Here is a 17127-nt window from a genome sequence, read left to right as displayed (position 1 = left end):
ACCCTTAAAGCCATGGCATATTTCACGATCAATAATGCTGTGTTGTTTTTTGTATCTTGTAATCAAAAAATACTGTTGGCTTATTTTTGTATCATGTATGATATAAAACATTCACACAAGTCAAGATGACGACACCTGTTTTGTTAACACCTGTGGTGGATGAAAATTAATTTTTGATGGGAAGTAGACAGAAGGATGACGCTTGATTATGATTGGTCTTCTCTACTTTACGTTAGGGTGCCTTCACATACACGGATTATTCTTACGAGTCCTTACGGATCGCCAACTCGTAGTCAAGGAAGATGATTTTTGACATGTCAAAAGTTGTTGCGAGTTGTGACGAGTTATCTACGGATACCAGCGAGTTATTTACGGATGCTTGTGATTGACTACGAGTTGGCGATCCGTAAGGACTCGTAAGAATAATCCGTGTATGTGAAGGTTGCATTATACACACATCAATATGCCTTCTCAAAACTGGAGTAGATCAAAAACCTTCAACTTAGGATTTTCCTATTTTAAGGTTTATAAACATGCCTCCAAATCGATTTTTTTTTTAAATCAAAACAAATTAGAGGAACCAAATATTTTATAACCAATAAGCCACAATATAACAATTGCAGCCAATCTACATTTTCACATCCTGGTATTCCCACAATATAAAAGTGCATATATGAGTTTTTTTTTTAAACAAAACAAATTTATAAAAATGCTTACAAACAACATGGATGCATGAATGGATGATTCTTCTCATGCCATCAGGTGCATAAGGCTGCAGAGGACATTTCATTGGCTAGTGAGCACAATCCTGGATGTGTCACCACTCCGACGCAGGATATTCAAGTGGCTTATTTCCCAGAGCTGGTCACATTTTGCTCAACATCGGAATGATGACAGACCGAGTCAACCCCCCTCGTGTCATTCTGGCATGGCTGGGGCTTGAACTCAGGACCTTAAGATCTTTAGCCAACCACCAATCAAAGCAGTATGGAAGTGGTTGCAAAATCATGCTCACCAGCCATGGTGTATGAAACAGCAGCACAGTCTGTGTCTGTATCATAAGGTTCTCCCTCAACAGCCTCATTCAAAGTTTCATCATAATTCAGAGAAACGTCATCTTGGAAAAACTCTGATTCTCCTGTGTTTACTTCACCTGCACACACATGGTCATATCAGCAAAATGCAGGGAATAACAAATTCAAGTGAAAAGTTTTTAAAGGTTTCTGGATTTTTACATTGATCAAAAACCTTGCCTTGTTCATTGAAATCATCCGCATCATTAAACTTAACTTTTGTCTCCTTCGGAATACCTGCATATGAAAAAAGAAGCACACAACCAACACATTATTAGAGAATACAGCAAACTCAAAAGACAACCAAAGCCATTGTTCCTATATAAAGGCATGGGGAAAAGGAGAATGGGGGTGAGGCAGAGGGGGAAGAGGTGAGAGATAATACCTTGTTACTTCAACTTTACATCATGAAAACTTTCATCCACAAAACGTTCTACTTACCGGGTTGAAATGTGGCGATATTTCTCCCATCCTCGAAGGAACCATGACAGTGCTTTGTGTCATCGTACGTACTTTCCAACACCTCATGGGATGGAGGAATATCTACTGGATCTGTTTCACCTGCAAAAAATTCAAAGTTAGGTCACCAAGATATATTATGTGATGAGGGAGAATAAAACCCAAACAATACAAAGCCTCTTGGGATGGAGGAATATCTACTGGATCTGTTTCACCTGCAAAAAATTCAAAGTTAGGTCACCAAGATATATTATGTGATGAGGGAGAATAAAACCCAAACAATACAAAGCCTTGCTCACCAGCCATGATCTTGTCGTTGATCAATTCTCATGAAATAGATTTTACTAAAACAGAGCGAAAATGCAAATTTACTTTTAAAGTATTGTTATGGATCTGGGGTTCGGCACAAGAAGAAACTCCTCAAACTCATCCCAACCTCCAGTCCTGCAGGCTGACGTGCCATGGATAACTCCACCACCCAGCAGATTGTGAAGCAACTACGAACGTCAGATGGCCAAATCTCCCAGGGTCCCTTGTATGACGCCCTTTACCTGGAGACAATATAGCCAAACAAACCGAGGATCGCGCCCTCAGTACGCACTTACATTACTGCTGAACGGAACAGAAGTGCAGCACCGACTATATTTCAGCAATACAAGTGGGGTAAACTTCACAGCTATCACGATTGCGGCCTTTTCTGGATCAATAAAGAAAATACATCACAATCAGTTTGGAAGAACGTGTACAGGGTTTATTATTTACTTTAGTAAAGGGCAAGGAAAGGTATGGGCACATTAAAATAAGATGGTTTTTATGCACAAACAGTACAGCAGACATGCATTTATTTGTGTGGTGTGGCAAAAACACAACAATAGGGGAATTAGTGTGGTGCGCATTGTACAGAAGAGAAGAGACAGTGCAGATATCATCCATCAAATTGACCCCTTATTCCTTTTACTTATGCCACCATAACAATGGCACCAAATCAGGCTGGTATCAGAGGAAAGGTTAGACAAGGGTGAGTGATCGGGGCATTTCCAGGCATTGGTGACCTCTTTGCTGACCCATGGACTGGCGAGCCTGAGCTGATCTCAATTGCAGGAATCGTAAGGAAAGTGTACTGGGATTTAGGAGTGTCGCTGTATGTAACGAGCCATTTCCTTGCAGTGTGGTTGGTCTGGTTTCCTGCCCTATCTGAGCACCTGTATGGGCCGAGCGCTCATCCCGCTCCGTTCTCCACATGCTCCATCAGCATTTCACTCGTTCTACAAATGCTCCACCAGCATTCCACTAGATGAAAGCCAGACTGAACCGCAGAAGATATGAGCGCTCTTCTATTCATACAGCTTGGGAGTGGGGGTGGGAGGAGGGGAGGAAGCAGGAGGGGAGGGATGGAGAGTTTGGTGGCCTTCGTAGGCAAGGTTGCCATGTAAAGGTCATGCTCTGCCTCTTCTGTCCTGAGCATGATGTGACCATTGGTCAAGGCTTGCCTCAGCTTGACATCACACTCCTTCAGAGACTGCTGTGAGGAAAATGGTCCAAGTTGTCTTTGGTGTGGACCACGCGCATCTGCTCCCAAATGAACATGGGGCTGGATGCAGTGCTCCCTCATGATTTGCTGAATAAAAGGAGCGGTCATTGCAAGCGGAGTAGTTATTGTTGGAAGGAGGGCACAACGATATGGTCAGCACAGAGTGTAGTTACGTGTTGAAGAGGAAAACAAGGCTTGGTCGATGGCGGAGCAGGGCTTTAGCTGCGAGCGTCGATGGCAGAACCGACTCAAACTGCAAGTGTAGCACTATTAGCGTCCTGGGCAGGTGAGATATTGGTTGCTGGCAGTGAGCCATAAGGTGGCTCAAGTGGTTGTGTTTGTCTTCTCTGATGTGGCACCGCCTGGCAATGGTGAGTGGGACCTGAAAGGTGAGCTTGAATAGTATGTTGAAAAGTCCACTGTGTTTTGAAGTGGGCAGGGTTATCACTGGCAGCAAAGAAACTGCATGTACGTAATTACAAGCTGGATCGCACCATTGTGAGGCAAAGTGACGGTTTGGTTTTGGCAGGAGGCAATTTGACTTGGGGTGTGGTTGCAAGTCGTTGTTCGGCAGTTAATGAAAGACTGAATGATGAGGAAAACCTACCTAATCCCACTCAATGGATATGCCTCTTTTCATCCATTACACAAAAGGCAGGGGGTCATATCAGACTGTCTGGAACATGTAATAATGAAATAACTCAGGATATGCTGTATGTTGTGTGCCATTGCTGCTTGGTGACGGTTTGCAGAACCGTAACAGTATTTTATATGACTCGGCCAGGTTTTAAACCACTGACCTCCCGGACTCTGAGCGGACGGTCTAATCATTAGGCTACTGAAGCTGGTGAACACCCCTTGTTTGATGGCTATGAACCATTGGACGGAATTAGTTGAAAACTGCTGGTTGCACTATAGTCCGGCAGCTAAGCTAAATATAGCATAACAATTGTGCATTTTGTGAGGAAAGCACCAAATTTGGCACACTAGTAGACTATCATATTATGAAAAGATCTGGATATTGGGCCATCTCAGATTCAGAGATTTGATTTTTGCAAGATTTGCAGATTTTGCAGATTTGCAAGCTGAGATTGCAACGCCAGGGACGGCCGACTCCTTCCTGCGAGCTGCCCACGTCACCCGCACAAGAAGAGCTCATCAAATCACTGCAGTGGCACTGCACATCCTGCAACACCGTGCGTATGAACGCCACTGTATGACATGCTGATGATGCAGAAGACCTGCCTGAGTTCGAAGACTGGTATCACCAGAGAGGAGAAGACATTCCCAACTTTCAGTACTGGGCAACTGTGCTGGAACTAGAGATGTTGGTACTGGTCTACGTGCGTTCTCTGCGGCAGGCTTCATTCACGATGTACCTTGATGCCCTGACGGAACTGGTCCCATGGTTCCATGCCTTAGACCACACACACTATGCCAGGTGGGTCCCTGTTCACCTGAGGGACATGGTTGCACTCCCAATGAAGCACCCAGATGTAACCAGAGAATTCAGGGCTGGCAACTTCACTGTACAGAAGACGAAGAAGGTGTTCTCTTCGATCCCAATCGACCAGGCGCATGAACAGAATAACGCCTGCATCAAAGGAGATGGTGGAGCAGTCGACCTCACTGACAACCCAAGTGCCCTGCGGCGTTGGATGATTGCCGGGCCAGAAGTTGCCAGGGCCATAGAAGAGTTCCAAGATGGCCATCAACACTGGGGGAGGCGAGAGGACACACGTCATCACGACCAGACACCAAGTGTGCAGAACTCTTTCGCCAAGGATGTCCGCGCCCTTGTCAGCGTCATAGAAGAGCTTGGCAACCCCTTTGAGGAAGAGAGCATGGATCTGGTTGTCCTTGACACAAAGGAAATTGCAGGTCCTGCTGCAGTTGAGACTGTCAGGAATGTGAAGAAGATTGGCCAAGAGCAGTTCCAGGCTTTCACCAGAGAATGCCTGGTGGAAAGGACCAAGCCAATTGATGATGCAATTCGTTGGAACAAGCTGAAGGTGTCAGTTTGGAAAATGGCTGCCACAGACATCAGGGGCTGAATTTGAGATGGCCCAATATCCAAATATGTTCATAATAGGATAGTCTACTAGTGTGCCAAATTTGGTGCTTTCCTCACAAAATGCACAATTGTTATGCTAAGTTGCCCCACTACTAGGGGGTGCATCCAAGAGGTTTTAGGCAGTAACAAAATGTCAATGTCCACAGAGTTCAGGGTGGAGGGAGGGCACCAATTATTTCCATGCAAATGTGTATTGTATAGCACCACCTGGTGGGAGTGGGTATTACAAGTCTCAACAAGAAAGAACATCAGATTGCAGAACCTCAGCAGGACGGGTTTTGTGTTCGTTAAAACAAATATGGCAGCCGAACCACGTGACTGATGACATTATCTTTTGTCTCCACCAATTTATCCCTAGATGACACAACAAATTCTTGATCGGATGAAGTTTTGTACTTGTTGAATTATGACGTCATAATGGAGGCACCTATGACAATCATTTAAAAAAAAAAAAAAAACCTTTAGAGGCCATTTTTCCCCGCAAAGCGGGGGTTGGCCTTTTCGGGGACCATGGTTGTTGTGGTTTTTTGGTCCCCTTTTTGAAGCAATGTTTTACGGCCGGATGCCCTTCCTGCGGCCAATCCTGTTTGTCGCTTTTTTACGATAAACAGGGAATTACCAGTGTACTGGTACTCAATTTGCCGACCTCGGAAGGATGACAGGCTGAGTCAACCCCCCTGGCGTTAATTCAGCAATCGACTGGGATTCGAACCCAGGATCCTTGGATCCTAAGCTGGCACCCTAGCCGCTAGCCCAACACCGTTTGACCAAAATATGACAATCATTAACATATGTTAATCCCCATGGAGAGCCATGTTTCAATTTTATCTATTCAGCACTTTCGGAGATAGAGGTGCAATGTTTTTTTTTTTCCAAGATGGCGGCCATACCACGTGGCCTATGACGTCATAATTATCAATAAAAAATCTGCAGTAGGAGTTGCACCTATGGTGAAAATTTCCTGTCAATCGGACCAACGTTTGCAAAGAAAATCATATTTATTCTGTGCAGACAGACAAATGGACTCGAATGCAATACCCTCCTCTAGCGAGGGCAACTAGAAAGGATCTGAAAATGCAAAGCCTATCTGCATCCGTTTGGATTCCGAAGTCTTCTTCCGTATGCTTAAAATAACAAAAAGAATAAAAAAAATACAAAATGAAAAATTATGATTTGATGCAGCCTTGACCTTTGAACTTTAGATCTAATCTAAAAAAATTAAAAGAACAGCTTCTAGCTTTTGATTGCTGAACCAATTATGTGACCCAACATGGAAATTCTTTAAAATTTCAGGTCAATCAGATGACAATTTTATGTAATGCTGACCTTTCACCTTTTGACCAAATTTTTAATTTCTCTTCTCCATATTCTCATAATAAAACTTTGTTGAAAATTTGATGCCAAATTGAAATGGAAGTTGAAATGGTAAATTGAAATTTCAGGTCAATTGGATGAAAAAACTGATTTTTAGGTGATGCTGACCTTTGACCAAATTATTAATTTGACTTCACCATATCATAATGAAGCTTCGATTAAAATTTGATGACGATAGCTCAAATTCGACAAAAAAAAGCCAGACGCCCGCTGCGCGGGGGATGGGCTAGGTATGTAATATGTATATATTTATTACATACCATATATAAAAGAGACCGAATACATTTCTCTTGTAGTTATTGCCACAAATATCACCGATATATAACCAATAGCAAGCGCCTTTCGCACTCTACCACTGGTGGCCGAACTTTGCAGTGACAAAAATGACAAAATACAAACCAACGAGGGGATGGTCACTTTTGGCCTCGTTACCATGGAGATGGTTCCACACTAATGCGATCAAAGGGGAGCGGCATGACAATAGGTGCACAATGACAAGCAAGCTCGTCGATCATGTTAAATGATGCAAACACAACGACTACGAGTCGTTTAAACCCCGGAGCGCTCAGAGGAAGAGTCGACAACCCTTATTCTAATCTAGAAATACACATATTCCGACCGCTCTTATTGACGGTTCGTATAAAGTACGAGGCTGTTGCTTCTCAAACTGGATTATTAATACAAAAATAAAAACCTCACCTTTCATGACGAGGTGACAGCGTTTCTTGCTTGTCTTATGATAATGGCGAATCGATGACACCGTAACAACTGATGTCAAAACGTGTTTTATACTCAAATGAGCCTCTGAATACAATGACTAAAGTGCTGCTACCATCGTATACCAACGACAACAAATCCCCAACGCAAAAAAAACCACAACTACAGCAGGAGCAAGATCTCGCGAGAGCACTTTATCTGTTCTTTCAAATGCAAATGTTTGCCGGACTCAAAGGACACGTCGTCCAGTCGCTGAGTCGGCTAGTAGACAAATACGAAACATAATTTACCCAGAACGAAAAGTACCTACTTTGGTTATTATGCGAAACAGAACAACTCGTCTCGCAAAAAAGTAGCACCAACTATACTGCCATGTCCGCAAGAAAACAGTCACATGCCAAAGCAAATGATTGGAAAGGTGAATTGAATTCAAATATATATATATATATTATCCTGGTTAAGGAACGTTTGTATATTAATACACTAAACCAACCAGCAACGTCATTGTTCCAGGTCTTTCATAATGAAATGGAAACGCCATCAATAAGGCGTGCAAAAGAAAATATAACGATACTGTGGTGCTGCGCACACACGACTCGATTGCCAGAGAGGTAGGCCACAACGCGTTGGTACAACAAGAGTCTTTATTCAGAGCTCGCACTTCAGCACTGGGCGGGCTCGAGCTTAGAGCCCGCATATATGTCCCGAGGCCACGCCTTAACCCCCGGGCGTGGCCGATCGGTCGAAAGGCGGGGCATGCATTTTAGTTCCCCGCCTGGACGCTCGCGCCACCCACTGGTGCGCGGAATTATTTCCCCTTGTGCCCGCCACACGCGCCCCCCCAGAATTCCCACGCACCTGACGGGTGAGCTTGCGGGGAAGCCGGATGACCCGGCCGAAACGCCCCCTGGCAATGCGTGCAGGGCTGGGGGGTAGCGGGACGGCGGGGCTGGGGGGTGCCGGGGGTCTGACCGCCGGGGGGCGTCCTCGACGCGGAGGCAGAGCTGCTTCCGGGGGGTGGTCCAGATCGAGGTGGGCTGGCTTGAGGCGGTCCACTGAGATACGATCCGGGGCACCGCCGATGTCGACGGTGAAATATTTGTCCCCAGTCTCCAGCACGCGGAAGGGCCCGTCGTACGGGAGCCGTAGCGGTGCCCGGTGGGCGTCGTGCCGGACGAAGACGTACTCCGCCGTGCGAAGCTCCGGGGCGACGTGGGAGGACGGGCAACCGTGGTGTGCCATCGGCACCGGGGCGAACCTCCGGGCGGTCTTTTGCAGGGTGGAGCGCTGTTGCGCCGCGGACCAAGGAGCCGTGGAGTCGGGGATAAATTCGCCCGGTACCCGCAGTGGTTGCCCGAAGACCAGCTCCGCCGAGGACGTGCGCAGGTCGTCCTTGGGCGCCGTCCTGAGGCCCAGCAGGACCCAGGGGAGCCTGTCGGCCCAGCTGCCGTCACGGAGGCTGGCCCGGAGCGCGGCCTTCATCGAGCGATGAAAGCGCTCGCACAGGCCATTGGCCTGGGGGTGGTAGGCCGTGGTGCGGTGCAGTTGGACGCCAAGCCCTTGCGCCACCGCACCCCAGAGCTCCGAGGTGAACTGGGGGCCGCGGTCGGACGAGATGTCCGAGGAGGCACAGAACCGGGCAACCCAAGTGGCGATGAAGGCTTGTGCCACATCAGCCGCAGACGTCGCCGCCAATGGCACGGCCTCCGGCCACCGTGTGGTGCGGTCCACCATGGTGAGGAGGTGGGTGAACCCCCGCGAGGGGGGCAGAGGTCCCACCAAGTCGACGTGGACATGGTTGAACCGACGCTCGCGCACCGTAAATGGGGCTAACGGGGCCTGGGTGTGGCGATGGACCTTTGCGCGCTGGCACGCGAGGCACATGCTGGCCCAGTCGCGGACGTCCTTCCTGAGGCCATGTAGTCTAGTAGGAAGACTAGGTCCCCCTGCACCCTCCGGAGATATACTTCTAATCAGTGTTTCTAGATTGGAAAAAATGTGTAGAAAATGACTAGCTATGGCCCCAAGCTGAAAAAATGTCCCACATACCATTTTTATGCAAATTACTGCTGCCATTATCAAAAAAAGACTAGGTCCCCCTGCACCCCCGGAGATATACTTCTAATCAGTGTTTCTAGATTGGAAAAAATGTGTAGAAAATGACTAGCTATGGCCCCAAGCTGAAAAAATGTCCCACATACCATTTTTATGCAAATTACTGCTGCCATTATCAAAAAAAGACTAGGTCCCCCTGCACCCCCCGGAGATATACTTCTAATCAGTGTTTCTAGATTGGAAAAAATGTGTAGAAAATGACTAGCTATGGCCCCAAGCTGAAAAGCTGTCCCACATACCATTTTTATGCAAATTACTGCTGCCATTATCAAAAAAAGACTAGGTCCCCCTGCACCCCCCGGAGATATACTGAAACTGGCAGTGACTGGTGATTGAAATGCGGTGCCTTTTTGTGTTTCAGGTCGAGGTACGTGAACTCCCCACGATCTACAGCAACCAGGAAGAGACTGATACCAGGGTGGTTCTGTACCTCCATCATGCTGCTACCATCGGATACAAGAACGCTGTAGTCAGAACACCGGACACAGACATCCTCCTGATCCTGCTCCACCATGCCCACAACATCAAGCTGACGGTGTACCTGGATACAGGGTCAGGGAAGCATCGCCAACTTGTCAACGTCTCTGAGCTGGCAGAATCCCTGGGAGAGGACTACTGTGCCACTCTCCTGGGGTACTATGTGTTCAGCGGAGAAGACTGCACCAGTGCCTTCAAAGGGAAGGGAAAAGTCGGGCCCTTGAAAAAGCTGGAGAAGAATCCCAGGTTTCACAGGGCATTCGGTGAATTTCACAGGGTATTTAGAAAAATAAAACTTTGTGTTAACGTCTGTGTAGACGGACCTTAATATGAGTCTATTATTTCGTAAAACTGTGATTATTTTGTAAATAAAGCACTAATTAGCATACTAGTATACCATAGACACATGTAATCATGTTATGAATAGTTCTATCATGATCTATGCCCTTCAAAACATGGGTCTAGACACCTTCATTTTTCAATTATCTGCAATATTGGCTGAGATATGTCAAAAATCGTTTTTTTGATAATGGCAGCAGTAATTTGCATAAAAATGGTATGTGGGACATTTTTTCAGCTTGGGGCCATAGCTAGTCATTTTCTACACATTTTTTCCAATCTAGAAACACTGATTAGAAGTATATCTCCGGGGGTGCAGGGGGACCTAGTCTTTTTTTGATAATGGCAGCAGTAATTTGCATAAAAATGGTATGTGGGACATTTTTTCAGCTTGGGGCCATAGCTAGTCATTTTCTACACATTTTTTCCAATCTAGAAACACTGATTAGAAGTATATCTCCGGGGGGTGCAGGGGGACCTAGTCTTCCTACTAGACTAATGCCAGACGAACTTCACCGCGACGAGCTTCTGGGAGGCCTTCGTGCCCGGGTGGGACAGGCCGTGGATGGCGTCGAAAACCGTGCGCTGCCAGCCAGCGGGCACGATGGGGCGAGGCCGGCCGAGGGAGACGTCGCACAGGAGGGCCGCGCCCACGACGTCGAACGGCACCTCGGTGATGCGGAGGCCCGTGACGGCGGTCCGCAAGGCCTGGGCGCCGGGGTCGGCGGTCTGGTCCTCCGCCATCCGGGCATAGTCGATCCAGAGGTGGACCGCGTGCGCGACAGACCGGGAAAGGCAATCCGCCACCGGGTTGTCTTTACCCGCGACGTGACAGATGTCCGTCGTGTACTCGGACACGGCAGAGAGGTGACGCTGCTGCCGTGCCGACCATGGCTCAGCGACCTTGGCTATCGCGAAAACAAGGGGCTTGTGGTCGACGAAAGCCGTGAACGGGCGGCCCTCGAGCAGATGGCGGAAGTGTCGGACCGCCAGCTGGAGCCCGAGCAGCTCGCGGTCGAAGGTGCTACAGCGGCGTTCGTGCGGGCGAAGCTGCCGGCTAAAAAATGCCAGCGGCTGCCAAGCACCACTCACCCACTGCTCGTGCACCGCGCCCACCGCGTAGTCTACGCGGCGGTGGTTTGGGCGATCGGTGCATTGGGCGCCGGGTGCGCCAGCATGGTGGCGTTGGCCAGGGCCAGCTTTGTGCCCGCAAACGCCGTGGCCATCGGCTCCGACCAGGCGATGTCACCTTTGCCCGGCTTGCCCCGGAGGGCCTCGTGCAGGGGGTGGAGGAGCTGGGCGACGTGGGGCATGAAGCGGTGGTAAAAATTTACCATGCCCAGGCACTCCTGGAGCCACTTGATCGTGCGGGGGCGTGGGAAATCACTGACCGCCTCCACCTTGGCCAGTAAAGGGATGGCCCCGTGCCTGGTGATGCGGTGCCCCAAGAAGTCGATGGCGGCGACGCCGAAACGGCACTTTGCGGGGTTGATGATCAGGCCATGCTGGCCCAGGCGTTCGAAAAGCGTGCGGAGGTGGAGCAGGTGCTCCTCCCGGGACGCGCTCGCGACTAGGATGTCGTCCAGGTAGATATAGATTTTTTTTTTTTTTTTTTTTTTTTTGTATACTGAATCGAAGCTCGTGAAAGGGCTGACATTTCCTTCACAAACAAATCAACCAGACAAACAAAATATATAAAAAGAGGGAGCGGAAGACAAGAGAATGGGAAGCACGCAAACACTTGAGAGCACACAACATTTAAGAGCAGGGAGATGTGTGGGAGGGAGAGGGCTTGGGGGGAGGAGGCGTGGGAAGGGGGGGGGGGGTGGGGGAAGTATAAAACACAAGGACACCAAGGACTTCCAGGACAGAAGTTGGTATTTCAAAAAGTGGAATTGGGGTGAAATTATCGGGGATAGAAAAGATCAAGGTTTTGGATGGGGGAAGATAAGAGATGGTGGTGAACAGCTGTTTTAAAGACCTGGAGGGTGGAGTGGGATTGAAGAGAGTGAGGGAGTTTGTTCCAGAGGTGGGAGAAAAGAGGAATGAAGGAGTGAAGGTGAGCAGAGAGTCTTGATTTTGGCAGTTTAACCATAAGAGGGTTGCAGGCAGATCTTGTGCGACCTGTAGGAATATTTGCGGGACAGAGCCCAGAGAGAGCTGGGGGGGCAAGGCCAGATAGGAGTCGGTAGAAGACGGAAAGACCACCAACCTGCCTGCGGTGAGTGAGTGAGAGGCCCTTGGAGTTAGCTTCATCGCGGGAGATTCCAATGATTCTGAATGCTTTGCTTTCAACAGCGTGAAGACAAGCTAGGTGTGAGGCAGGAGCACCAGCCCAGAGGGGACAGCAGTATTCCATTGAGCTGCGGATGAAAGCCTTGTACGTGGTGAAGAGCTCAGGTGTGCCAAGGAAGGACTTCGCACGACGGAGGATGCCCAGTCGGCGACTGGCTTTGGAGGCCAGATTTGAAATGTGGTTTTCCCAGGAAAGATCATGGCAGATAGTGAGACCCAAAAGTTTGAGTGACAGAACTTCTTGGAGAGGATTATTCAGAAAGTAGATGGGAGGGTTGTCCAGTCGGTCTTTTCGGAGAGACATCGTAAGAGTGTGAGATTTGTCAGGATTGAAAGACATGTTCCACTTGTTTGCCCAGTCTGTTATTTTGTCCAGGTCTGCAGAGAGTGAGGAGGCTGCAGACTGCCGATCTGAGGGATGAAGAATGGAGTGACAGAGAGTAGAGTCATCAGCAAAGAGATAGGGAGGATTTTCAAGAGAGTTGGAGAGATCATTGATGAAGACCAGAAAAAGCACAGGGCCCAGAACACTGCCTTGGGGAACTCCAGCCTGAACAGGAAGAGGAGATGAGAGAAACCCATTCAGGGCCACACGTTGACTACGACTGGAGAGGAAGTCCGCCAGCCATGCGTGGAGATTTCCATGGATACCAACAGAGGAGAGTTTGGTGAGCAGAGCGGGGTGCCAGACCGTATCGAAGGCACGTGATATGTCAAGGGAGACAGCTCTAATTTCCTGTTTGGCATTGAGGATGAAAGGTAAGTCGCGCAAGACGCTGTCCATGAGCCGTTGGAACGCCTGGGCCGCATTCTTCAACCCAAAAGGCATTCGCAGGAACTCAAAGAGGCCGAAAGGGGTGATGACGGCCGTCTTTGGGACATCGTCCGGTTGGACGGGGACCTGGTGGTAGCCCCGGATGAGTTCCACCTTGGAGAACACGGTCGTGTTCGCCAACCGGGCGGAAAAGTCCTGGATATGCAGGACCGGGTAGCGGTCGGGGGTGGTGGCATCATTGAGCCGGCGGTAGTCACCACACGGCCGCCATCCTCCGCCGGGCTTCGGCACAATGTGCAGAGGAGAAGCCCAAGCGCTGTTGGAGCGCCGTACTATCCCCAGCCGTTCCAGCGTGGCGAACGCCGCTTTTGCCACGGCGAGCTTCGTGGGGTCGAGTTGGCGTGCCCGGGCGTAGACCGGCGGCCCGACCGTGGGGATATGGTGCTCCACCCCGTGTTTGACGGCCACCGCTGAGAAGGTGGGCCGCATGAGGGCCGGGAAACTGGTGAGGAGGCGGGTAAACTCGTCCGCTGCCGGAAGCGTGCAGACTAACCTCGCCGGGAGGGAACCTTTCAGCAAGCCGCTTGGCAAGCCGCTCGGTGAGCCGCTCAGCGAGCTGTTCAACGAGCCGCTCAGCGAACAAGCGAGCGAGCTGAAGGTTTCGGCCTGGACGAGATGTCTGCGCTTAACGTCGACCAACAGCCCATGCGCACATAGGAAGTCCGCGCCGAGCAGGGTAACATTGGCACGCTGACGGTAACGAACGACCATTGAAAGCGCTGCCCTCCGAACCGCAGTGAGAGGCAATGCTTCCCGAATTTGCGGATGGGTGTACCGTTGGCGGCAAGCAAAGCGGGGCCCCGGCCCGCGGTTTGCTTGGCGGACGTGGAGGCAGGGAGGACGCTTACCTGCGCTCCTGTGTCGCAAAGAAAACGGCGCCCGGACAAGGTGTCCGTGATGAACAGGAGGCTGCCTGAATGGCCGACGCTCAGGGCCGCAAGTGAGCGCCGGCCAGGTCGTTTCCCGACCCGTCAAAAGAACACGGCGGGCGGCACGCCTTGCGGCCGAACCTGGCATGGTAGTAGCACCAGGTTTGCGGCGGTGGCCTGCCGGCGGTGGCCGTCCGCCGTGATGCCTCGGAGCTGAAATTGAGCTTCGGCCTGCACAAACCAAACGTCGGCTTGCGCTTCCCAAAACTCCGGGAGTTTGATTGTGACGGCGTTGGTAGCCATGGCGCGTTCGGGGGTCAGCAACGGCTGAACCAAACGGGGTCACCAGTGTGGTGCTGCGCACACAAGGCTCGATTGCCAGAGAGGTGGGCCACAACGCGTTGGTACAACAAGAGTCTTTATTCAGAGCTCGCACTTCAGCACTGGGCGGGCTCGAGCTTAGAGCCCGCATATATGTCCCGAGGCCATGCCTTGCCCCCGGGCGTGGCCGATCGGTCGAAAGGCGGGGCATGCATTTTAGTTCCCCGCCTGGACGCTCGCGCCACCCACTGGTGCGCGGAATTATTGCCCCTTGTGCCCGCCACAATACTTTATATAACAAGCATTCTGAGTATTGCCCTGCAATACATGTCCCCTACCGGCAGTCTGTCGTCTGGAAAACTGTTGGGGAAATTACCAAAGTTCAAAGTGCCATAACTTTGTCAAAAATGATCGAAACGTCGTGAAGTTCGAACTTGATCTGTAACTTATCATGAGGAAACCATGTACCAAGTTTGAAATCATTAGCATTAAGAGTTTAGAAAAAAAAGTCCGGAAAACTGTTCTTTGCGTGACGGACTGACAGACTGACAGACTGACAGACGGAGTGCAATCCTATAGTCCCCTCCGGTGTACACCGGTAGGGGACTAATAACACGGATATACGTCGTTACAAGGAACTTTGGCGCATAAATCATCATTACCATTATCACCACCACCGTCACCATCATCACAACCATCACTATCATCACCATCACCACCATCATAACCATCATCATCACCACTGTCACCATCACTATCATCACCATCACCACCATCATAACCATCATCATCACTATCATCAACATCACCATCACCACCACCTTCACTGTCATCAACATCACCATCACCACCACCTTCACTATCATCACCATCACCACCGTCACCATCACTATCATCACCATCACCACCACCATCACTATCATCACCATCACCATCATCACCACCACCTTCACCATCACTATCATCAACATCACCACCATCATCATCACCATCATCATCACCATCATCATCACCACCATCACTATCATCATCATCACCATCATCATCATCACCACCGTCACCATCACTATCATCAACATCACCACCATCATAACCATCATCAGCATCATCATCTTCATAACCATCATCATCACCATCACTATCATCACCATCACTATCATTACCATCACTATCATCATCATAACCATCACCATCACCATCATAACCATCCCCATCCCACTTCCCTCCCTCTCCTTCCTCTCTCTCCTCCCTCCCATAATATTCTCGTCACGAAGCGACCCTGCGTTTCCCAGCAACGCCAGGTACTTTTGATGGTATTTAAATAACGTGTTGCTGCTGTGGTTAATACGGAATGAGAAAGTGCCTTCATCGTTTTTGTAGTTTTCTTTTTGACGATCAATAACGAACAATATGGTTTTAATAATGTCGAAATATCGGTCATTTTAACGCCGTGCAGGCAGTTACCAAGTTTCTTATCGAGTGCATGCCAAATGGTTTCAGTTTAAGCACTCAAGCAAGCACTCCATTCGAAACCGTTGATAAGGAACGGCTGGCTTGCCAAGCGCTAGCTAGCTGCTTGGTAACTGAACACACCCCTATTAGTATTACTTCGTATCAATCGCTCCATTCAATATCATATCCATACGTACCATACTTTAAGAATCCTATTTAAAATTTACTAAACCATACTTATTCGTTTATAAATGTTATACTGGAGAGGAACTTTAATTGTAATAGTGACATATAATGAGGAAGTGATATACAGTATATATTTATTTTTTGTCAGTTTATTCCTTGTACGTTATTTGCTCCGTGCCATTTACCGTGTGAGAAAGAAAATCTGGCGGTGTAAGCGACGACGAATCATTTCGGCGGTGTAACACAAACACAGGAAATATTTATTCTACCCAAACTTGATTTAAGTTTATCGTTAAAAAATGAAGCACATTTCATATAATCTGATTACGTGTCGCAATTTAAACTTTTACCGTCCCACTACATAACGGTACTTGGATTGAAGAATAATCTCGAAGCGTGCGCGTTGCATTGTGGGAGTTCTGGTGTGCTTTCCTCAGCTCGAGCTCAGACTCAGACCTCAGTTGCCCGCAAAAATGATGGTAAGAGTTTGCAATCCAGTGTGATCCTATTGTTTGAGGCCGCAATTTTTATTGGTAGTAACTTCACAGTTAGAGATGTAGCACGGTACACGTTTGTAAAGGTTATTTTGAATGTATTTCCATTCAGTGAGACGTGATGTATACGACAATGCTTTGGCAACGGAATCGATCATTGTACAGTATTTTTTACGTGACCGGTAATGTGTTTGCTGTGGTGCAGAACGCTCCCATCATCCTCCTGAAGGAGGGCACGGACTCGAGCCAGGGTATCCCACAGCTGGTCAGCAACATCAGTGCGTGTCAGGTGGTGGCTGAGGCGGTCCGCACGACCCTCGGCCCCCGGGGCATGGACAAGCTCATTATGGACTCCAGTGGTTCGTTAATATTGCTCGATGTTGTCTCGCCAAATGCAGTCTGGTAAATCTGCTCGCAATGCCCTGGGTTCGTAGAGGTTTAAAGATAGACCCACTCATTCATGGCGACCCGCTCGTGTTTACCCGAATGTCTCTCTGATCTTGTAAATGTGATGGA

General features: G+C 48.9%; 2 protein-coding genes across 2 annotated transcripts in view; one reads left to right on the top strand and one right to left on the bottom strand.

The window, feature by feature from the left end:
- LOC137434266 (uncharacterized) overlaps nucleotides 1–7432 on the bottom strand; it is a 39237-nt gene extending 31805 nt beyond the window's left edge. Inside the window, exons 1-4 of the mRNA XM_068127111.2 lie at nucleotides 7211–7432; nucleotides 1515–1634; nucleotides 1254–1310; nucleotides 1016–1153 (exon numbers count right to left, since the gene is read on the bottom strand). Coding sequence (XP_067983212.2) covers nucleotides 1016–1153; nucleotides 1254–1310; nucleotides 1515–1634; nucleotides 7211–7217 — 322 coding nt within the window. The 5' untranslated portion in view covers nucleotides 7218–7432. The remainder of the gene's footprint in view (nucleotides 1–1015; nucleotides 1154–1253; nucleotides 1311–1514; nucleotides 1635–7210) is intronic.
- Nucleotides 7433–16472: 9040 nt separating this feature from the next.
- Nucleotides 16473–17127, top strand: part of CCT7 (chaperonin containing TCP1 subunit 7) — a 64222-nt gene continuing 63567 nt past the window's right edge. Inside the window, exons 1-2 of the mRNA XM_068127098.2 lie at nucleotides 16473–16596; nucleotides 16817–16970. Coding sequence (XP_067983199.1) covers nucleotides 16591–16596; nucleotides 16817–16970 — 160 coding nt within the window. The 5' untranslated portion in view covers nucleotides 16473–16590. The remainder of the gene's footprint in view (nucleotides 16597–16816; nucleotides 16971–17127) is intronic.

This window comes from Myxine glutinosa, chromosome 1 (assembly GCF_964187855.1).
Source record: "Myxine glutinosa chromosome 1, kmMyxGlut1.1, whole genome shotgun sequence".
Classification (NCBI taxonomy): domain Eukaryota; kingdom Metazoa; phylum Chordata; class Myxini; order Myxiniformes; family Myxinidae; genus Myxine; species Myxine glutinosa.
The sequence above is the reverse complement of the archived record's forward strand: the minus strand, read 5'-3'. Positions and strand labels throughout refer to the sequence as shown.